This window comes from Rhinopithecus bieti, unplaced genomic scaffold, assembly GCF_001698545.2.
Source record: "Rhinopithecus bieti isolate Rb0 unplaced genomic scaffold, ASM169854v2 scaffold_7967, whole genome shotgun sequence".
NCBI lineage: Eukaryota > Metazoa > Chordata > Mammalia > Primates > Cercopithecidae > Rhinopithecus > Rhinopithecus bieti.
Window position 1 is genome coordinate 3394565 of NW_016806112.1, and position 24353 is coordinate 3418917.

Below are 24353 nucleotides of genomic sequence, written 5' to 3' on the forward strand. Positions count from 1 at the left end.
GCTGAGATCTGGCCACTGCACTCCAGCCCGGGTGACAGAGCAAGACTCCGTCTCAAAAAAAAAAAAATTAGCTGGGTGTGTTGGCACATGCCTATAATCCCAGCTACTTGGGAGGCTGAGGCAGGAGAATCGCTTGAACCTGGGAGGCAAAGGTTGTAGAAAAAGGAAAAAAGTCCCCCCCCCCCACAACCGGGGGAAAAAATAAAACTCTTTCACAAAAAAAAAAAAAAAAAAAAAAAAACAAAAAAAGAGTAATCTATTAAAAAATAATGATGGAACAGTTGGATATCCACAGGGAAAAAAAAAAAGGAAATGATTTTGGATGAAATCACTTTTCCAATACAAAAGAAGAAAATAATTATCTTTATTATTTTGGAGATGGGCACAGGGAGCCAGGGTGAGGGGGAACCTGGAAGATGGGGCTAGGGTGAGCTTGAGGGGGAGGTCGAAAATAATTACCTTTAATTTCATCATCCAAAGATAGGTAATTGTGGTGTTTTCTCTTAGATGTTGTCTTAGATGTAATGTTATCTTAGATGTAATGTCTTAGATGTTTCTCTTAGATGTAATGTACAGATAACTTAAATGTATATATTTTTAAATGTACATGTTTGGAAACCTTTTACTGGATTTGCTTTTTACATATTTTTATAACATCACAACTTTCTATCTGAAGGACCTTTGAATTACCATATTATACTAAGTCATGAAGGTGTTCCATATTTTGCCTAATGATTCTCTACTGTTGGAATTAATAATAGTGATAGTAATAGCAGCTTCCATGTATTGATTACTTTCTACCTGGAAACTAGACTAAGCAGGTTATATGAATTGTATTATTTAATCCTTATGACAGCTCTTTCAGTTAGTTGGCTCCATTAAATAAAAAGGAGGGGAACCAAGGGTTAAGTCACTTGCCTATCTCTAATGTGTGAAGCTTGGATTTATAATTAATCATTTTTTATTTCAATACCTGAGAAAAATATACTGCCATTTTTTACGCTGTTTATAATTTTTTGCTACTTAAATTCTGAAGCAGATATCTTTGTGTAGAAATTATTGTCTACATTTCAGACATCCGAACTTCTTCTTTTCTGCTAGTCCTTTATATGTTTGATCCATCTTCACCAAATGAAATATTTTCAAAGCCTGTGTAGGTGTGCAATGTAGCACGCAGGGCAAAACAGTGCACAAACTGCCAAGCTGTTCTTTTGGTTGCTGGCGCCCTGAGCCAAACAGCACCAGGCCATTATGGGCATTTATATAGGAATGCAGATCTGCTGGGGAACAAGTCTAAGGGATCTGGAGAGCTAACTATTTGGTGGTTAGACTCATGTTGTAAAACAAAGGAGAAACAACTTTAGTAGTCTGTACCCTAGGACATTTTTAAATGAAATTATATAATGTTGGTCCAGTGACTTAACCCTCTGCCTTGCTTTTTCCATCTGAGAGAAGATCACTAAGTTAGAGCTTTGTCTCCAACTAAGATGCCCTAAAGAGGTAGTATTGCCCAATGAGCAAAATCATATCTGTTGATGATTTGTAAGTCACTAAGGGGGCGGTACTACTACACTAGTGGTATAGCCTTGAAGCTAGAGAGATTGAGGTTCAAATACAGCTCTAAACCATTTATAGTTTACCAAATGATTTCAGCCAATTTTCGTGAGTCTTTTTGAGCTGTGGTTTTCTGATTACTTGGAATGTAAAACAAGTACACAGTGATCTTGAAGCAAGGGATCTCTTCTCATGACTCCTTGATTTGTTCTTTGAACTTTTCCTCACCTTATTTGGGCTATGATTTTGTAGAAGAATCAAGGTCCTCTACTCCTCTGCCACCTCCCGTGTGATCTGAGGCTTCTTTTCTCTAATGAGCAACTTATTTCTGCTTCTTCTGTATTATACGATAATGATAGAGTTAAATCTTCTCAGTCCTTAACTTCTATTATCTGCAGGTCTGCATATCTTTTGCATTCTCTTAACCTGTTGTTGACAGCAAAAGTGGCCTAAGTGAGATAGGAGGTCATGTCTAAATGTGTGAAGAGTTGTTTTTAAACACCTAAAGATTGTGTTTATATTTAGAATGTCTTTTCACTTTTATTTCCAAGTTTAAGGCTTATGTACCATTAGTGTTAGGGTAAAAAATAAATAAATAAATAAATAAATAAATAAATAAGTAAAGCATAGTAGCTCTGTCACTCCAGTACACCTTGTGTCACTCCACCACTCCTGGGGTTCCTGGTTTTTCTGTATTGAGGCTTCAGGAATCCTGGAAACTCACTGCCGAAGTCGGGGGACGGGGAGGAAGGAAGGAGGAGTGAGACTGTGAAGTAACCCAGGAATGGAAAACCAAACACCATATGTTCTCACTGATATGTGGGAGCTAAGCTATGAGGATGCAAAGGCATAAGAATGATACAATGAACTTTGGGGACTTGAGGGGAAGAGTGGGACAGGGCAAGAGGTAAAAGACTATAAATAGGATGCAGTGTATACTGCTCGGGTGATGGGTGCACCAAAATCTCACAGATCACCACTGAAGAACTTACTCATGTAACCAAATACTACCTGTGCCCCAATAACTTATGGAAAAATAAAAAATAAAATAAAATTCTGTAACAACAACAAAAACATTGGAGAAAGATAGCTGGTGGGTAGAATAATATGGGAAGTTGTACTTTTAAATTAATTTTGTCTTATATGACTAAAGACACACTGAGTTTTGCCTAGAGAAACCTTTGTTGAAAATGGTTGTTTTTTAATCCAAGAACAAAGTGGGATATGGAACCTAGGTGGGGATGAAATAAATATGCATGTGTGCATAATGTTTTCCCTTTTCTCCTCTTAAAATGGCAAGCAAGATATCTGGGGAACAGATATATTCTGCAAGCGGATCTTCACCATGTCGGAAGTTGGGGATTACTCTTAATGCAAAAGAAATGCCCCTTTTATGGTTTGTATAGCTCCGATTTCCAATTTAAATTTAACTGGCACAGTGGTAGGTATTTTGTAAGATGTGGCTGATACGTAGCACCTTACAAAGTTTATTTTGAGTGACTAACAAAGAATACTGGTGAATAGAGACCTTTTTAGTTGTGTTATTCTTATTTCTTTATTTTCCTATGCCCAGCCCAACTAAGCTTGAGAGGACATGATGTGGATCAGATCACCATAGTAGTTTAGAAAGGAACATGCTCTATCCCTGCCTCTTCACTGTCTAATGAGTTCATGTAAAAAATATATCAAAAGAAATTCTCATCGCAGAATCCTCACATTTCAAAGGAGAATATATTTATTATAAGAACTGCTGATTCATTAGGAATGCTTCCTAATTCGAACAGCAACAGCTGCTTCTGGTTAGAATAAACTCCATCTCCTCTTTTGTTTCCTGTCTCTCCAAAGGGATGTTAAATTTTGGTTTAAGACTTTCTCTTGCTTTAGCTTTTTCTCTGCCACTCTTCCTCTTTCCCCAGTTGTAATGCTTTATTCTTCTCAGTGTTCATAGGATTTGAACAATCTACTGTACCCACTCCCCACCTTTAAAAATAACTTTGCTTAAGATTACAAATGCTAACAAAACTCTTCTGATAATGTGTTTTGTTTGCATTCACAGTGGCAGCGGAGTGTATTGTACAGCAGTAAAGAAAAAAGTTGAGATACCTTGTAGTCATAAATTCTAAGTGTAATAATTTAAAGTACAGGCAGCATTTCAGAAACTGCCATTGTCCATTAAATGAAACCACTGTATAAACGTATCATAGCATGCTGTTCTAATCACTTTTCTCCGAATACCAGCTTTTGAAAGAAACATGGCTGTATTTTTTTATACAAAATCTGAAATCATGTAATTGAATAGCTTGGCAGAATAGGTAAATGAATGTAGCAACATGCATTCAAATATGTCTCTTGGGTTTGTAATGAGCTGATTGAAGTTCACAGTTGTAAGAGTTGCCATTTTATATCCTGATTTTATATTCCGGACCCAGACAAAGGTGCCAGTTTTTTTTTTGTTGTTGTTGTATTAACAGGAAGAGGAAGAAGAAAATTGTTCATAAAAATCGGTTTGCCTTTTTTGGGCATCACTACTGGAGTCTGTGTTCTAGTAACCTTTATTCAACTGTCCTTCTATAAAATAAAGCATCTTCTAATGTGACCATTTCTACTTAATTTTAGAATTATTAACTGCCTCTGTTAGAGCTGAAACAAATTCTGTCACGTTGGCCGGGGTTGGTAGTCTGCCACAGGTGTGTACCCACACTAGTATGAGAGAGAGTTGTTGCCTGTGCATACTTATCTCATAGCATTAATCTTAGTAATTACACTTGTTGATTTATAAGTCTGAATCCCCCACTAGACACTGAGTTCCTTGAAACTAGAGATTGTATCAGAATCATCTGTTAGCCCCAGGACCCAGCAAAGGACCTCACAGTCAGTGAATAGTTTATGACCAATGAGCTATAGAATGCTGTGTTAATCAGAGTTCTCCAGAGAGACACACTAATAGGATATTTATATACACAAATATATATATATATACACACACACACACATACCAACACACACACACACACACACACACACATACACATATATATATAGAGAGAGTTATTAAGTATATTAAGTATTAACTTACACGATCACAAGGTCCCACAATAGGCTGTCTGCAAACTGAAGAGCAAGGAGAGCCAGTCCGAGTCCTGAAACTGAAGAACTTGGAGTCTGATGTTCAAGGCCAGGAAACAATCCAGCATGAGACAAAGATGTAGGCTGGGAGGCTAGGCCAGTCTCTCTCTCCTTTTCATGTTTTCCTGCCTGCTTTATATTCGCTGGCAGCTGATTAGATTGTGCCCACCAGATTAAGGGATTAAGGGTGGACCTGCCTTCCCCAGCCCACTGACTCAAATGTTAATCTCTTTGGCAACACCCTGACAGACAACCCCAGGATCAATACTTTGTATCCTTCAATCCAATCAAGTTGACACTTAGTATTAACCATCACAGCTGCTAAGCCAAATGGGTGTCCGAGTAGGTACCAAAATGTGAAGTATACAAAAAGATCATCGGCTTTGGAGCTAAAGAGACATCATTTCAAATCCTGGTTAAGTAAGAGACTGGGAATTACTTATGGAATCCAATTGAGAGTTTGATGTTTTAGGACAATTCTACATATTGAGAATAACGACTGCGCTACTATACCTTCAGACGAGAAACCATGTATTTTTGGTGGGAGATAGGGCAGAAGAGAAAGGACAGAGTAATATTGGGAGATTGCCATTCACTGGGCACAGAAAGATCTACTTCTGGGTTTGTCGGGATGTCCTTTAGGCTATGCAGATGTGTGGCTCTAGGTAAGTCCCTTATATTCTCTGAGCTCATCTTTCTTTTGCTATAAAAGTAAAGAGTTGACAGTTTAGAGCAACTGGCTTATCTCCTATTTCCTTTGCCTTACCTGGTTGGGCTAGGTGACAAAGAGCTTGGGTTTTACCTTTTCTTTTCAAGGAGCAAACCCTTGGCACCACTCATGGTATTATGGCCAGACCTCTGGGGTGGGCCTCTCCTTAGCTAGGAGAGAGCTTGGTATAAGTAGGAGGTTCTCAACCCGAGCATACATAGACAGATTTGTTTTATTTCACTCCCTTGTGAGATGTTTCACAAATAATTAGTTAGTATTAAATAATATAGCTAGACGAGGTGTGGTGGCTCATGCCTGTAATTGCAGCACTTTGGGAGGCCAAGGCAGGCATATCACAAGGTCAAGAGATCGAGACCATCCTGGCCAACATGGTGAAACCCTGTTTCTACAAAAAAAAAAAAAAAAAAAAAAAAAAAATTACCAAAATTAGCTGGGTGTGGTGGTGCGCGCCTGAAGTCCCAACTACTTGGGAGGCTGAGGCAGGAGAATTGCTGAAACCTGGGAGGCAGATGTTGCAGTGAACCGAGATTGCGCCATTGCACTCCAGTCTGGTGAAAGAGAGAATTTCCGTCTCAAAATAAATAAATAAGTAAATAAAATAATAATATAGCTAATGAAACTTGTGGGTGATATACTGTTTTAATACATTAGGTGGACTGAAGACATTCCTATACTGCCTTTCACTTGAGGTGGAGTGGCAGCTAGCACCATGGGGTTGTGATACATGGGCATATGCCCATGGAACTATATTACCATGAAAACTTGTCCTTCATTGGTCAGCAGTCAGGGAAAAAAGCTAAAATATACAGTGTGGCTTAAAAGATCATGATAGAAGCCAGACTCAAAAGGCTACGTACTGTATTATTCCATTTCTATGATGTTCTGAAAAGAGAAATTATAGGAATAGGAAAGAGATCAGTGGTTGCCAGGGCTGAGATTTGGGGAGGCAAGGTTGACCACAAAGGAGCAACACAAGCAGGCTGGGTGGGGTGTGATGGAAGTGTTCTATACCTTGATTATCTGTGGTTGTTACACCAATGTGGGCGTTTGTCAAAAAAGTGACTTTTACTGCATGTTTAAAAGAAGTGAATTTTTAAAAGAGAGATGGTGGGAAGGACAGGTGGAAAACAGATGATCTCAGTGCTGTGTGCTAAGAGCCATGACACATTAATAGACACTCAGCAAGGGAAATTCTGTTGGATGGGGCACAAGCAAACATTTGGGGGTACTGGAAATGTTGTATAGATTCATTGCGGGTGGTGGTTACACGGCTGTATGCAGTTGCCAAAATTCATCTGTATGTACACATAGAATGGGTGGAGTTCATTTGATATAAACTATAATTCAAAGTTGATTTTCAAAAAAGAAAAAGGATCATGAACTTTGGAACCAGAGAAACCATACTTCAAATCTGGACCATTTCTTTACTTGCTTGGTGATCTTGAGCAAGTCACTTCATGTCTCTGAGCCTCAATTTCCTCATCTGTACTTTATAGCTGAAAATACTCATCTCGCATAGTTGAGGAGAGGAATAGAAACAATGCCTGATGGAGCTAAGGTACCAGATATTTTCATTTTCATCCTAAAAGTGGCCCAGAGCACAGAACTGGTCTTTAAATTAACTGAAGCTGCCCTATTTTAGAGTGATAATAAAAGTTAAGTTCAAACATTTGTGAAAGGTAAAAATGTTAGCAACCATATGTTTGTTTAATAATAGCTCTTAGAATCTTATTGGCTTTGCTATCTTTTATATCACTATAGCATGCTAAATCTTCTAGGGTTAAGCCGTATTTAATTAGTTAACTAAGAATAATATACGCTGTTCCTTCAGTCAGGAAAGCACAAGGAATTACTTGTATTGTTAGCTTGGAAAGAGTCATTCATTGAGGAATGATTGAAAAAGTACTAGTGACATATTTATCATCCCCATCTTTTTTTTAATTTGCTTTCATTCTGTCTTTGAAATGAAATCTTTATCTTGGGTTAAGTGAATAAATATTAATTTTAGAAATCCCTATTGGCCCAGCCCACTCTTTTGTGATTGACACAATCTTAAAAGTAATTGGAAAGAATATCTGTGTGCTTGTGGCACTCAAAATTTTAAAATCATTCAAAATGTGGTTGAGAACCATTCTTTCTCCTAAGAGAGTAGACATCTACCTAACAATCATAACAAAGCTACCTATTTTTGAGTCTCTGGTTTGTTTTGTGAACTGTGATAGGCACTTTGTGTTATTTTGCTTAATTTGTTCCATACCACCACCTTGTTAGGTAAACAGGAAGTGTTGCCTTTTTGTAGAGGAAAGTATCCTTGGTGAGATGAAGGAACATCTCTCGGGTGAGCCTGCTTGTCAGTGGGAGGACCGCACCTGCTGCTCTGGATGGTCCAGCTCCCCTCCTCTCCTGCCATGTCTCCCAATGGACACTGCTTCTGAAGGAAGCAGGCAACCCTCTGCCTAACAAGTTCAGGTCAGTCTTCTATATGACAGGAGCTCCTTTGTTAGCTCTCTTCTCCCAGAGTCGAATCTGTTTTAAAAATTTTATTCAGTAAGTAAAAGAGCACTGATGGAGGCCCTCATTTTTGGAACTTCCTTCTTCCTTGAGGACTTTTCACCAGCCACATTGGTTTTAAAATTGTTGAGTTTATCTGGTTCCAGACTATCCTCCTTCTAAAGTGGTCTTTTTACAAAGACAAAACCAGATCTGTCCACTGCTTAAAACCCTTCTTTGATTTCAGGAAAAGAGTTAAACTCCATGGTCAAGCATGTAAATTTCTTACAAGCTGGGCTCTTTGGACTGCTGTAGTTTCATCTCTACTATTGCCAAAGATCCTTTCTCCACCCATCCCCACTCTCCAAAAGAAAAAAAAAAAATCACACAAAGAAACACCCTGCTCTACCCTTACTCTGGGATCCAGCCACCCCGAGCCATTTGTAATTTTTTGTTTCTTTGCATCTGTAATTTTTGGTTTCCTCCAGACGGAATGTGCTTCTGTTTCATCCAGTTCCTCTTCCTCACTTTGCCTACACTGCAGTCTAGTGGAGATGCCCTTCCTCAGTGCTGCCACAGCCCTTTGCCCACATGTGTAGAAGCGTCATCAGGTAGCATCGTGATCCATCATTTGCAGGTCTCTTCCCCAAGAGACTTAGAGTTCCTTGAGGACAGACAGCACCATGTCTTGTTCATTTATTTATTTTAGCTGTCTAGGACAGGGCTGGTATTACATCTATGCTTACTAAATGGTTGTATGAATGATCCAGCCTTGCAGATTTGGCCTGAAAATCTAACAGGGAAAAAATAGATTCTGACCCCCCGTTTATTCCCTCTCAACTAAGAGTGACCCTAGGTAAGGCTTTCTTCCTGAGCCTGCCAGGATTTATTGAGGCTGACTGTACCCACATTAAGGAAAGATCACTGAAAACCTTATTAGCTCACCACCCTTGCCCTGGAACTGAGATCCATGATAAGCATGGTGCAGGAGGAAGAGCATGAGGCTCTGGTGTGACCAGTTTGTTAAAGAGTACAAACTTCCGCTTCATCGAGACACCCTGTTTTGGAACTGGCTCATCACAGTTATTAAGCTCACTCACAGAAGTAGGAAGGCTGTTGTCTCTTCATTCTATTCTCCCTGACCAGTCCACCTCCCTAGCCCTTTGGCAAGACCACTTGGAAGTTGGTAGGCAGCGGGGAATCATAACTGTGGCTGTTTGTTTGTTTTTTTAAAGAAAGAAAAGGAGGGGGAATAGTTTTATTAAGAGTTAACAAAATAATACATGTAGACTAGAAAGTTTGGAGAATATAGGAAAACACAAAAATTAAAATGAAAAAATCATTTGTATATATTATAGAGCCTGCTTTTATATCTAAATATATTGTAAATGTTTTTCCGTGTTAAGTATTCTTCTATAGTCTGATTTTAATGAATATATAATATTCCATAATTTTGATAGTTCATAATATATTGTAATCATTCTATTATTATACATTTAGGTTGCTTTCAACTATTTTCAATTACGAATAACAGTATTTAACAGGCAACTTTTTTTCTTAAATTTTAAGGCACTGCATCCTCAATACATAAACTGTAGAAGACATAGAAAAGAATGCAGAAGAAAAAGATTATCTACAATCCCATAATCGAGCAAAACCACTATTTATCTTTTCTTCTGGTCTTTCTAGGAGCATATATGATTGCATATGACACATAGTGGTGTATACCCCGTGTTTTTTTTTTTCTTTCCCCCATCTCCTTTTCTTCTTCCTGCCCTCCTTTTCTTCCTCCCTCCCTCCCTCCCTCTTTTCTTCCCTTCCTTCCTCCCTCCCTTCTTCCCTCCTTTTCTTCCCTTCCTCCCTCCCTCCCTTCCCCTTTTCGCTTTCCTTTTCCCTTTCCCTTTCCCTTTCCCTTTCCCTTTTCCTTTTCTTTTTTGGTATAGACTCTTGCTCTCTCACTCAGGCTGGAGTACAGTGGCACAATCTTGGCTCACTGGAATCTCTACCTCTTGGACTCAAGCCATCCTCCCACCTCAGCCTCCTGAGCAGCCAAGGCATACAGGACTACAGTGACTACAGGCAGGCGCCACCACACCCAGCTAATTTTTGTATTTTTTGTGGAGACAGGGTTTCCCCATGTTGCCCAGGCTGGTCTTCTTGAACTCCTGGGCTCAAGTGACCCGCCTGCCTCGGCCTCTGAAAATGCTAGGTTTATAGGCATGAGCCACCACACCTGGCCATTCTTTTCAATCCATATTATTTTGTGGACATTTTCCCATATGATTAAAAATAATCTGAAATATGCTTTTCTGTTGCCTGGATTTGCTATATTCTATCTAACCATTCTCTTAGCACATGTTTAGAGAAGTGTGTGTGTGTGTGTGTGTGTGTGTGCATGTGTGTGTTGTGCTATTGTAAGTGATAAAAGAACTACCATTTAAAATATATTACCAAAAAAATTGTCACAATATTTAATGCCGATTAAAACATAGTAAAATGATTCATACATACATTTTCTGGCCTTCGTTTTAATTTTCTGCTTTTTTGTAGTAACTCATTAAAAGGCAACTTTCCTGCATTCATTCAATCCTATATGAGTTTATGAATTTACATCAAAGTCCAGGTGCAGTGGCTCACTCCTTTAGTCCCAGCACTTTGGGAGGCCGAGGCAGGTGGATCACTTGAGGTCAAAAGTTCAAGACCAGTCTGGCCAACATGATGAAACCCCATCTTTACTAAAAATACAAAATTTAGCCGGGCATGGTGGCATGCGCCTGTAATCCCAGCTACTTGGGAGGCTAAGGTGGGAAGATCGCTTGAAGCCAGAAGGTGGAGGTTGCAGTGAGCTGAGATCATGCCACTGTACTCCAGCCTAGGTGACAGAGCAAGACTCTGTCTCAGAAAAAAACAAAAAAGAATTCACATCAGAGAAACCTATTTACATCAGAGAAACAGATTTCTGCCAGGAGGTTTGCTGACTGAGCATCTTTTCTCTAAAATTTAGTTTTTAGGGTTTCTGTTTTGAAAATTATAAATTCAGTCATATTTTGAGGGAGTTTTTTAAACAACAAATTTAGGCTTTTGTAACATTATGGACTGCTTCTCTTGGCTTATAATAAAGCAGTGCCATCTGTACAAAGGTTATTTTAAAAATCAGGAGTGACTGAGGGTAAGAGTCCATCAGCATTTCAACAGAGTGACCAGTGGCATTTTATGTTGTAGCTTTGGGTACTTTGTCGTGGATTCCCAGCTCTTCAGCCTGCTCGTGTTTGGGGCCCTCTGTTCTGTTGAAAGGTTCATTTGGGAAACCTGCCTATTTCATGCTGTGGCTGCTGTCTAGTTTGGGTGCAGAAGGAATGCGCATCATACCTCTTTTCAGGGCGGCCCAACCATTACTTATCACATTTTCCAAGCTCTGCACTTGTTGCCTCTATCAGATCATTCCTAATGCCATGATGACTTCTCACACAAATCTAAACCAGGGACCAACTTTAGTGGAAGTTATGCCATATTTGACTCTCTACTCAGTGCCTGCCTTATACATGTTAGGCAATGAATGAGTGAATGAATGCTGTCTATAAAACAAATGAGCTTAATTATGATCTCATTTTGACAACACCTAATCAAATGTAAAGTATAATCACTGTGTAACATATACTTTACTGAAACCATTCCCAGGGATTTTTTTTTCAGAAAAGTACTTACTAGTATAGGAAGTCACACAACTGGATTTGACCCTGATCTACTTTGTGACTGTGTGACTGTGAGCAAGTTACTTAGCTTTTCTGTGCATCAGTTTTGCCATTCGGTATCTGGGGATATGATGGTACCCTACTTAAAATTACAGTGAGTAAATAAGCAAAGGCATGTAAAGCTCCTGGCATTTGGTAATTCCTAAATAAATAGTGGTCTCTACTACTATTAAAATATTTACCACTCTACTTCTAATACTTTGATCGGTTTGGTGCACAGCAGTCAATGTGCTTGGACCTAGGTGGACCTTGTAGTTGTCGTTGAATAGATTCAATCCTCTTCAGGGTTGCTGGGCTTCCATGTGATTAATTGTGTACAAAGAATTTTGCTTCCCTCAGCCTGACCCAGGTCTGCTGCAAAATTAGATAGCCGTGAAGGTTTTCCCCAGAATAGGAAATCTGGTGGGCCAGAGAGAATCCCATGGCAGAGTGAAGGAAGAAGGGCTGCTTGTCTTGCACAAATTCTTGCTTTACTGTCTCTCAAACCCCTTGGTTTCATTTTCAAAACATTTTGGGAAAAACTTCTTGGTGAAAGAGTTGCTTCGTCACTTAAGGTAACTTGAGAGCAGGCCAGTTTCCGGTCTGTCTTTGTTGCCAGCTCTCTAGTTGAAAGGTTCTGCTTCATACCCGAAGGAGGCTTTGAACATCAGCTGTCTGGAACAATCTCGGGCCTTATCACTTATTTTAATGTTCCTTGCACAGGGTCATTCTTGGATGTGGTGCTCTGGGCAATCTCACCCCAGAATGCTTCCCTTCCTTTATTTAACCTCTGACCTGTGAAAACAAGAGTTAATCAAAAGTTCTAAGGTAGCTAAGAGGAAGGGGAAGTGTTTGGTTACAAATTAAATATGAACAAGTCATAAGTCATAAATCCCCAGTAGTGCCACCAGTTGTGTGTCTCAAGTTGCATATGGTACAGAGTGTTTGGGTTATAAATTCAAGTTCAGAGCTCTCTGATTGCTTGGGGGTAGGTGCGAGACTCATTTTATTTTGGCCTAAAACTCTGCCTCCTAAAACATTACTTTTATTGGACGAGCTTCATTCATATCCTACTTTATCTGTGTTCCCGTCTCTCCTTCTTCCTTTCTTTACCTGCCTGCCTACTTGTGTTGATTGGTGTGCTGTTCTGTGAATTGAGACAGAACTGCTTCCCTGAAAGAAGTTAAGCATATGGAAAAAGTTGCCAAGGAAAGGCATTGAAGCATAGAGCGTAAATGGGTTTAAGAGACAGCCAGACACTTTTATAGAGAGATTTGCGATTGAATGATATAACATTCAAGCAGAGATCTGGGGTGGAAATGAACTTAAATGAGTACTATTTGTGGAAAGCTGATGCCCTGTCTAATCTAGCATTTCCTTAATTGTCACCATAAGCATACATTTAAAGCTTTATACTTTAAATTAAAAAAGGCAACACAGTCTGTTTAAGAATCTAAGACATAGGCCATAGTTTTTCTAGAAAAGTTCTTAAAATATGCATTTAGGGTATAGCAGAGGCACTGGGTCTTGACACGAAACACTGGAAACTTAAAATACTCTTCTGCCGTGTTTGATTAAAACATTTTAAATTGAGCTATTTATATTTGTGTTTCTGAATATAACATGTACACTAATTCCTGAAGCAATAAAGAGCTGACACATGACTAGTGTCCCTGGAGCTGGCAAAGTAAGAAAACATGCTGAATTGTTGGGAGGCAGCCAGAGTTAGATTGCTCAGAACACTTTGAGCTGAGGGGCTTTTGGAGGCGAGCTTTCCTTTATCTTATCAAGCACTACAGTGAGAACCACAAGGTAAGAATTTTATATCCTAATCTCAGGATTGATCATTGTGCGTGATCATACAATGTATTGTTGAGAGCAAGTCAGACTTAGAAATCATGCTGGACTGGTTTTGTGTCTGATCTGTGGTTTTAGTAGCTGTGTCATCTTAGGGAAATTACTTCACTTCTCTAAGACTCAATTTTCTCATCTGTAAAATGGGATAATTCATCTCACAGAGTTATGAAGAGTAATACTTCAAAGCACCTAACACTTGATATACATAGTTTCCCCCCTTACTGCATTAGCTTCTCCTCCCCAGCCCTAAAATGAGATGAATATCAAATGGCATCCGACTGGGATCATTGATTTTTTGTTGTTGTTGTTTATTACTGCAAGTAGGACAGGGCTCCTCGTGTAGCCATTTCTTCCTTTTGTTGTGTGTTTTTTTTTTTCCAGTAGAGACAGTGTATTTCCCCAGCTTTGAAAGCTCCAGTAGGGTGGGCCTTAGTTAGAACCTCACTAACCCGTTACATTATATTACAGTAGTTATTTAAACCATGAAATAAGATACTCTGAATGGGGAAAGTCTTGCAAGTGTGTGAATACAGGAGTAGGCAGCTTCATAAACTCTCTTAGGAAAATGATGAAAGGCCTATGTGCTCACCCTGCCTGGACTCAATGGAAAATATCGAGAATTACACGGAATTGTCAGTGCAGGTGCTATTATTCCAAAGATCTCATGTTACCAATGCTTCACCAGTGATAACAAAAAAGTGCCTCTGTGCTTTCCTCCTGACCAATCTCCTTCAATCAAAGTAATACTGTCATAGAAAAGAAGATGACAAATCCACTCCCTAAAAGCAACAATTATTGAATACCCATCAAGAAAGAAAAGAGCCTTGTTTCCAAAATCAAATCCAAGGGTATGTTTGGGTAGATTTATATAAGCACATGTTTTATGGGAGTTTTTGGTGTTTTTTCATAATGCAGATTAATATTTTTACTCATTCAGTACATATAATATATTTTCCTGCATAGATATAATAGGTATCACAATGGGATGTTAATTATGGACATAAATCAGAGAGTCTTGAGCTTAACTAAATATCATAATCAATTTACAATTTGAGATTAGCTGCTGTGAGCAAAGCAGAATGCCCAGACTGGGTGAGACTGGCTTAGAGCTCCCAAAGAGGATTGCTTTTCTCTTATTGAGGTTCCTTTGACTTTTGATGTTATCAAAGAGTATGGTATTATCAGGGTGAAACAAATCATGCTCAGTTCCAGGCACTGTGATAGGTGTGTTTACATATGTTTCAGCCTCAAAAGAACCACGTAAGGGTAGATATTATATCCCCATTTCACATATAGGGAAGGAAGAACATGGCTCAGGCCACAGCCAGTAAGTAACAGAGCTGGTACTCAAACCCAGGTGAGTCTCCTGACTTTGCAGTCGGTGTAAAGTTGATCAGTGAGGTGTCACTTCCTCTTGGAATACTTTCCAGAACCTCTTCTCTGTTCCCTTTGTGAACCTCTATCTAAGCACTGACCCAGTGCTGCAGACATTAGCTGCCAGTGTGTCTGCTTCCCTCTTTAGACTGTGAGCTCCCCAGATACTGAGACATGGGCCTTATTCCCCCATGTACCTAGCAGAGGGCCAGGCATGTACTGGTGGGTCTTAATAAGCATGGGAAAATTTGTGGGTAGATGCCATTGATGGAACATTTGAAAAATGATTGATTTAAAAACATCATTTTGGACTGGAAACATCTTCTCAGTTTTAAATTCTGTAGAAATGTTCGTTGAAGCTAAATGTGGTTGTCTCAGGAAGGTGAGGTGTGCTTCTCCCTTAGGGAGGAACCACATATAACCTTGGTGCTAAAGTTATGGTTTGAGAATCGTAGACCAGCACACATGAGTGATTTCTGTTGCGCTTAAAGGTGGGAATGCTTGTTGACTGAGTGTAATAGGGGAGAAGATATGTCTTATAGAAGGCAGTGCAGTTGGGCTCTAGGGTCTTTCCTCCTTCCCACCTCGAGTTAGGAGGGAGAGGGAAAGGAATGAGAAGTATAGGAGTGGGAGAGCTCATGTGAAAGCTCTTCTCTTTAGTGAGTTTGGAGAGAAGAGTATCTTGTGAAGAGAGGGACAGAAGAGGAACAATGTTTGGGGCAGACTGGAGGAGGTGGATAACAGGAGGCTTGTTGCACTACAGATTAGAGGATTCTTGAACAATTTTAAGGGTTCACATGTGCTTGAAAAATTAGGTTTTCATATGACTGTAATCAGCCTGGTTTTGTGAAGTTTTTCCATAGCAATTGAAATGGGAACGAAAAGAGTAGATGGTGGGGTTTACTTGTGTTGGGGAGATGGGCAAGGGACAAGAAATCTTGTTTGTAAGTATTCTTTGATCTACTTTGAATAATCACTTGCTCTATACTCATTATCCCAGACTCCAGTAGGACATTGGCAGGAATTGTTTTTTAAAAACTGGGTCATTTTCCAAACCCAAATGCTGCCTGCTCAATTTGGATCCCCACCTCCATCTAGAGTTGGTTGACTGTTACTCTATAGCTCTAGTGGTAATTAATGGCCTTAATAGAACCTATAGAGATGAGTTATATCTATCAAGGGAAGCTACGATTTATTGAATGTCTCACATGTGCCAGGAATAATTAGGGGTTAAACAGTCAATACACAGTCACCATCCTTGCTCTCATGGAGTTGACACCAATGGAGAAGACAGACAAACAAGCATGTATTACAAACGATGGGGAGTTTTAATGTAGAGTAAGCCCAGGAGGTCTTCATATTCTGGGAATAAAATGCATCTATTTAATTGGGGACCAAAAGTTCACAGTAAAAATGAGGAAAAGGTTAGGATTTTATCTAGAAAAAGTGTAAAAAAGTATAAATTTACCTCAACAAACTCTGTCTCTTAATTCCAACAATGCATTAATTCTTACAAAGAATGATGCATCAAGTATTGCGGGGGAGAGGAGGTTATAATTTTTCTGACTTAATAACACTTCATAGTTGACTTTCACAGCATAATCATAAAAAGAGTCATTTTTTTCCTAAAGTATTTGAGGACTTCAGTTTCCCAAAGGTCTCTTTTACCCTTTGATATTGAAATCATTTTCTTTTGATGTGACTGTTGTGTTACTATCCTTGTTTTTCTTGATTTTTCTCTTTATGTCTTGTTAAGTGGTCTAATACAGCCAGGTCTTCATTTGTCGGTGACTTTGCCTCAACTCTGAGCAGGTATCCGGCATGTCCAACATGGGCTTCGTAAAATCCAGTCTCCTTTGCAAGAGTTGTAGTTTTATAGCAAATTTGCATTTTATTATAGATGTTTCACTAAGATACAGACAGAGGAGCAGGGATAGATTGTTGGTGAAACTGGAAGGGTGGAGAAGGGGACGTATTGTCTGGAAACTGGAAGGGTAGAGAAGGGTCGTGTTGTCTGAAGCAGCCACATTGTTGGTGAGTATTTTCCTCTTGTAACAGCTTCTGTTTTCCTGCCCATTCTGGTTGACCGCATGGTATGAGGAATTCCTGTAGAGTGCTGGAGGAGCCTCTGATCCAGACACCAGGAATCAAAGAGAGCTTCCCAAAGCTGAGACTGCCAAGGTGGTCAGGCAGGGAGGGACAGGAAGAGTGTTCTGGATTGGTGGCTCTCATGTCCATCGGGTACATTAGCAGGTGGTGCATATCTTTTCATAGAGGAGGAAACTGAGTTTTGGGAAGACTGCTTTCCCGAGGTGTCACATCTAGAAAGGAACAGAACTGAGATTCAAACTCGGGGTTACCAGACTCAAGCCTGTGTCCTCCCCAGCATATGCCATGCTGCTCTGCTTTTTAACATTGGGGGAGGAGATTGATATATGTATATATTTTTTTAATAGGGAGGCTTTAAATACTGAGTGCCGAACAGTCTTAACCAAGGGATGCTTTGCCATTGGATACATGTTGGCAAAATCTCCTGACAGAAAGAAAGGGATACCTCTCCTCAAGTATCCAAGATAGAATATCAGGAGCTCCTCAGACAGTAGAAAGTCACCAAAAAAAAAAACCCTGAAAGCCTGTGTCATGTTACTTTTCTTAAACTCATCAGTCCCAACATGAATAGAAGCAGCTCTGCCACAAGTCTTCCCCAGGGAGGCACTGCTTCATTGTATCATCTATTCTAATGGTGCCTGAGTGTTACATCCTAATATTTTATTGTAAATTACTTTTACTTTGATTTCTCTTTTATAGGAGAGCCAGAGCATTATTTTGGTTTTGTGAATGACTAGATTACATTAAGATTTTGTTTTTAGGAGAGCAAAGTCTATGCTGATTCTGATAAGGCTGAAATCCACTGGGCTCTGCTGAGGTCAAGATGAGGGGAAAGAATTACTTCCCACCTGATTCTAAAGCCATTGCTCATGCACTTTCTCCTGCCTGTCATGCAGATTTTGTCAGTGGGATCCCCTCCTCACCGACTTTTGTGTCCTGTTGATATGTCCCGATCATGTGTTGAGCACTGCTATTTTTTTTTTTTCTAACCCAGCACAGCATTTCCAAGCCCCAGCCCTAGAATCAGACATTTTTTTCCAAAGAGCCCAGGTTCCTATTACTGGAGAATAGTATTTAAAAACTAATATCTGGTCACTAAGTGTGCTCATTATAATTGGGATATCTCTGCTTCCAGGCCTTCTCAGTGGCTAAAACTAGAGAATATATGTATGTACATAGATTTCTATTTCTATTTATTTTATCAGTCTTTACTACCTATCTGCAGAACATCATGATTCCCCATAGGTACACTCAGTTCCAGTATGAACCCATGGGGTTCATTCCCATTCTTTCCCTAACTGGATTTGTAACTCTCTTCTGATAGTAAGACACCTGCTTCCCGTTATATATTTACCTGCTTGGTCAGTCTTGATCTGTTCCCGATTTGTAACCAGTCCTCTGCTGCAGCCCCCTTCCCACACAGCGCCACCCTCCTCACGCTGTTTTTACAGTAGCATGTGCTACTGTTTGGACTGTGGCACCTTAGGCAGAGCTGCTGCTGCCCCTTCCTATCATGGACAGCATTCTCAACCACATGGACTCTGCCTCGCCGGGCCCCACCCCTTTTGTGGAAGCCCTCCCACCCCTGAGGCTCTGACATCCCACATCGAACTGCCTTCCAGATGCTCTTTGTACTCTTCTGGGTTCTGATACCATTGCTGGTCAGTCCCTCCGCTCTACATAGATGCTTTATCCCATGCCAGGCCTAACCCTCGTTGCCCCCTTGAGTCATGAAACTCCAAGTCAGGCCTCCCCCATGGAGACTCCCTCCTTATTCTGCTTGGACACTGACTTTCCCTTACCAGGCCTCTCACTCTGCTTGGGCCCCAGCACACCATGCTGGATCACCCCTCAATGGGACACCCTTCTCCTCCCACTTGGACTCTAACACCAGGTTGCCCCTCCGGGAAGGCAACCTCCTCTTTTCACCTGAGTCTGACGTCCTGCTGTGGACCATCATTCTCCCAGGTGGTTGCTACCTTCCTCAACTTGGTCAGCCTCTCCTACCATCCCTGCCCCCTGCTCTCTTCCATACCTACCCTGCCTGGTCCCATCTCATGGCTTTGAACTGAACTAGTAGAAAGAGGAGTCAGAGAGCTCTTAAAAGTTTTTAATGGTTTTCTGTTTTAATACTTAAAGAAGTGGAATCCCTTTATATTCACGCTGAACTTACACAAGGCCAGTCATCCATGTGTACACAAACTCACCAGTTGGAGTGATTATTATCCCAAGTGGAGTGAGATTAGAAAAGGGATTCCTCTGCTCTCAGTTCAGCTCAAGAGCCAGCAGCTCACCTGGTCAACAGATTTAGATGCAGGATGCTGTCATTCAGCCTGACCCCACAACTCAGGCTAACTGCTTTGTGTTTACACAGACCATGTCCGCCATATTTGGAGGGTAATTTAAGGACTTTTTCAGGATGATTTTGACTATGGGCTGTTGCTACCATAAGTGCTGTCTTTAGAACCTGCCCTTGCCCTCCTTACAAGGGCCAGTGGGACTCCAGATTGGGAAGGCAGTGGGTGGAGGAAACTTCTCAAGTTTAAAACTTTTGACTACCTTACATGAAACACAAGCCTCTCCATTTGACTCTCAGGCCTGGGAGTGAGGGCAGAGCCTGGGACAGAGTTACCCGAACCACAGTGGGTGAGAAGGGAGAGAAGCCTGGATCCAGGCAGGTGCTTCGGGAGCAGGCTGTTCCCTTTCGCTTTTCTCTGTCTTCTGATTGGGTCATGATGATGCTCCATGATCATCTTCTACATCAGTCCAAAAACCTAAACTAAGTAAAGCACTTGGGAAAGGCTTCCAGCTCCTTCCACCCAAACTGTCACTCTGTTGTGGGTGTGTGTCTCTTTCTGATGAGGACCATAGCTTTCTTGAGTGCAGGACCCTTTGTGCCACAGCCTGGGACAGAGCCCTCCACGGTGGGGGACTCAAGCCGTCACACAAAGGCAGCAGGCAGAGGCAGACCACAGATGGTCGCACCCCATTAGATGTCCAAGGTGGTGCAGTGTACTAGGGTGTTTGTTTCTGTCTTTGGACTGGGAAGGATTGTTTATTCAACGATGACAGACACACGCAGACTGGAGTGCAGGGTCCCTGCAGCCTCACCTGCAGCCTGGCAGACCGCGCAAGCTGTTGTGGCGGCTCTAATGAAGCAGGACAGGAAACGCCGCTGGATAGAGCTCCGCTGTGAACCCTGGCCTCTCAACAGGGGAAAACAGGGGCCCTTTGAAGAAGAAGACAGCTGGGTTTTGGTTTCAAAACCTTAACACTGCCATCGCTAGATATTCATCTGTCAGTGCACAAGGGACAACATGTGGGGAACAGTTGTGTCCAGTCAGGCCAAAGAGAGAAAGAAATGGGTGATTTCCAGGATAACTGCAAAACTTCTTGTGGCCAGTGGTTCTGCTTAGCATAGCCAAAAAGAATTGATTTGGTAAGGCTGAGGCTGAGTATGAGAACCAGGGTGCCGTCTATAGTGGGCTAGGAACTCCTTCCCACTTCATCTCCTTCATCCTCAAAGCAGGTGACAACGTGGAGGCTGGAGCTTCTGTGCCCAAGCCACATTGGTCAGTTGAACCTAGTCATCCAAAACTACTTCGATGGATACTGTAGTCCTAAACTGTCAGAGCACCCAGCCTGCCCCATATCACATCACCAAATATTTCTAAAATGATTCAGTTTTTCTCTTTTTTACTTGAAGTCACAATTTTCTTGCAAGAATCTGTTTCCCCTTCTTGCCTTTTCCCCCCTTCCTCCTGACTTTCTGGATTTAACTAGTGGTATTTTGCTTTCAGGAAAAAAAAATTTAATTTCCTAAATTTCCAGTGGCTGGGTTTAACTAGTGGTATTTTGCTTTCAGGAAAAAAAAATTCTAATCCTTGGTCGAATTTGTTTACCAAGAGTCATCTAATCTGTGCAAGAGTTTTCTTCTGAGGGGATTTCTTGTTCATACTATAATGGCTTTTAACTCAGCCGAGGTTTATTTAACAGAATAGGAAAGGAGAAACTTATCTGCTCCCTAATCCCTCTTGAATGTTTACATTACACTGCCAAAGGAAATGCTGTGCAAAGTGGCAGCAGTCATTTGCTGTGTAATAGTCAATATGCAGCTGCCAGGGCTGACTGAAACATATTAACATAAGTGATAATACTGTCATAGAAGTGAAAAGTTAAGTTGCTTATCAGTATATTTTGATAAGCTACTTAAATTTTACAGTAGCATGTGCTGGCTTTAGACAGACGTTACTGACAGAGGACTGTGCACTTTATCTGTTCTCTTTGTTGCCTCTCACTTCATTTATTACCCTCAGTGGCGCAGCCGGTAATCTGTACAGGGCGCTGATTCTCCTCTCCCTGGCAGAATATCACATCTGTGCGCTACCTCGTGTCCATCTCTGTCGGTAATGGACTCTGTTAGCGCAGCAGGGCAGACACGACCAGGCCGGCAAGCGCTTGGTACGACCTTCTTCTCGCTTGCTGTTAGATGTAGCTTCGCAAAATTTCCTTATAGAGAACAAAGCCATTGAAAGTAAGTGGCAAAACTGCTTGGGGGTGTGGATACTTTTCAACAATTCCATAGGATGCATGCGCCCTTGCTGTCAGTCTTTGGTTTTATTTGCTCAGTAAACGCTGAGCACTGACGGTGTGCCAGGTGCCGTTCTTGGCAGTGGAAAGACAAAGTGAAGAAAGATAGGCCCCTTCCTCTCTGTTTGCATGTGGTCTGTTAAGAAAACAGACATGCCATTGAGAACTGCATCGTGTGGGGAATGTTCTGACAGCAGCATTCTCATGACCAGGGCAGCACAGAAAAGAGAGAATTAGGGCACATGAAGTGGGGATGGGGAGGAGGTGGGGGACCGTTAGGAGGATGAGTAGAAATCGGCTAGACTAGACCACAGAGGTTGGGGAGAAAAGGGCCCAGTGTATGTAAGCCCAGGCAGTCTCAAAGATGCCAGGTTGTTCCCGGAGTGACAGGAGTGAGGGGAGCATATCTATGGGGAAGTAGAGAGAGGACAGCCGGAGAAGTGAGCAAGGGCCTGGCAGTGAAGAGCCCCAAAAGTCCATCCTGACAAATATGGACTGGATCCTGGAGTGATGGGCATCATTGCAGGAATTAAGTACAATGCATGATGGAGATTTGCATCTCAGAAAAACCATTCTAAGAGCCATGGCCAGGTGGCTCACACCTATAATCCCAGCAATTTGGGAGGCCGAGGCAGGCAGATCACCTGAGGTCAGGAGTTCGAGATCAGCCTAGCCAGTATAGTGAAATCCCATCTCTATTAAAAATACAAAAATTATCCAGGCATGGTGGTGCACACATGTAGTCCCAGCTACTTGGGAGGCTGAGGCAGGAGAATCACTTGAACCTGGGAGGCAGGGGTTGCAGTGAGCCAAGATCATGCCACTGTATTCCAGCCTGGATGACAGAGTGAGACTCCACCTCAAAAAAACAAAACAAAAAAAAACAAACCGCACAGAGTGGACCACAGGACTGAGATCAGCAGCCAGGCTGCTCTGAGTGAAGGGGAGCAATGGCCAGGATCTGGTGGAGGGCAGTAGGGATGGGGAAGTGGAACTCATCTTGAAGTGGATAGAGAGATGGTGAGTGATGGGCAGAATGTCTGTTGCAGCAACATGGATGGCTTTGGGCTCATGGGGACTTTGGGACCCTTTGCAGATGCCTGCAGTGGGAATGCTGTGTGTGTATCAGTGTGTGTGTGTGTGTGTGTATGTGTATCAGTGTGTGTGTCTGTGTCTGTCCCATCATGAAAAACTGAATAGAAGATTTCCTGGCAAGGGTGGGTGTGCTGAGAGAGGCTAGGGGACTACTCAGAGTTGGTGCCTGATTGTGGAGTCTGCTTTGAATTTCTTTTCTGTGAACTGTTCTAGCTCTGAGGCATGGGAATAATTTATAATGGACATTCAATCCTCTGCCTTACACAGGCAAGTTTTTAAACTCTCAGAAATAATTAGCATTTCACCAGTCTGTGTTTCCACCAGTCTGTGACAGGAGGACTCTTCAGGATGTAGAGCAAAACTGAAATGTATTAGTCTTGAATTAGATCCTGGTTAAAGTTTTTGACCTGCATACTAATATGTCATGTGTTTCCTCTTCTTCCTCCAGCTATCTCCCCTGGTTCGAGGTATTTTATAAGCTGCTTAACATCCTGGCAGATTATACGACAAAAAGACAGGTATTTGCTTATTTAAAATAATTCTTTTTAACAAATAAGCTTTAATTTTATGATGAAAAGTAAAACATGCCTTATATTTTACCAAAAAAGTGATGCATGCCCATTATAGAAAGTTTGGGAAATTCAGAAAATAATAGGAAGGAAAAGAAAATCACTTTTAATTTGCCCCTACTCTCTTCCCTAAAATAAATATCGCTAGCATTTTGGGTTGTTTTCTTTTTTAAGTTTTTCTTTGCATTAAATAAATGATAAAGAGACCCTTAACATTCACAAAGTTAATGTTCACAATTTCTAATATTCCCAAGCAGCCCGGAAAGTTTGTGACATGTATTAAATTAGCTGAGGCACATATTTGAATTGCTTATGTCATGCTGCAAATCTGGGCTTTGCAAGTAAAACACTTAACTGGCAAGTGACCTACCCAGTTGTCCTGAGTTCCCGTTGCAATAAAGCTTTGTGGTGCTTTTACAATAACTTTTGTAGGGGTCTGAAAATTACGTTAAAAATTCATCTGTACCTTGCTGTACTTTTGGAAGAAGTGGTAAGGTAAGGTATCTTCCATGGATGTCAAAGGCCAATTGGACCTTTATGTAGATTTTTGTAGCCCACATTTTCAGATACCATTATAACGAGCGTGCCTCCCACACTGTTAAAAATGTTATAAATATTTTTCATGGCTGCATACCATTTTATCATGTACCTTGATTTACTGAAGAATTTCCTATTATTGGGAATTGTTAATTGTTTGGGATTTTTCTACTGTTATGAGAAGTGTAACCATTCACATCTATGAGAGTAAAGCATTTTCTTCATTTTGGATTGTTTCCTTAAAAGGAGAATCCCAGATGGGCCATTGTAAGGTCAGTGGACATAAACATTTTTAAAACATTTGCCAAACTGCTTTGCAAAAGAATTCTGCTGTTTTCTTAAAGGATACCCTTTACCAGCAATGTAAGAGAGTGCCTAGGTCATGATACTCTCTCATCAGTACCATTTGTTGAATTCATTGTTTGACAAGTAAAAAAGTCTCATTGTTTTAATTGCATTTCTTTGATTGTTAATGAGTTGAATATTTGTCTATATATCTAATGTCTTATATTTTCCTTTTGTATATGACCTAAGATTTTAATTAAAGTGATCAATTATTATTAAATGTTAAGGAAAGATTTCCCTTAATTT

The 24353-nt window shown here is 40.9% G+C and overlaps 1 protein-coding gene across 1 annotated transcript in view; it reads left to right on the plus strand.

Annotated features, from left to right (window-relative positions):
• Window positions 1-24353, plus strand: part of DENND1A (DENN domain containing 1A) — a 505985-nt gene that overhangs the window by 187677 nt on the left and 293955 nt on the right. Inside the window, 1 exon segment of the mRNA XM_017874791.1 lies at window positions 23105-23174. Within this exon segment, the coding sequence (XP_017730280.1) occupies window positions 23105-23174 (70 nt within the window).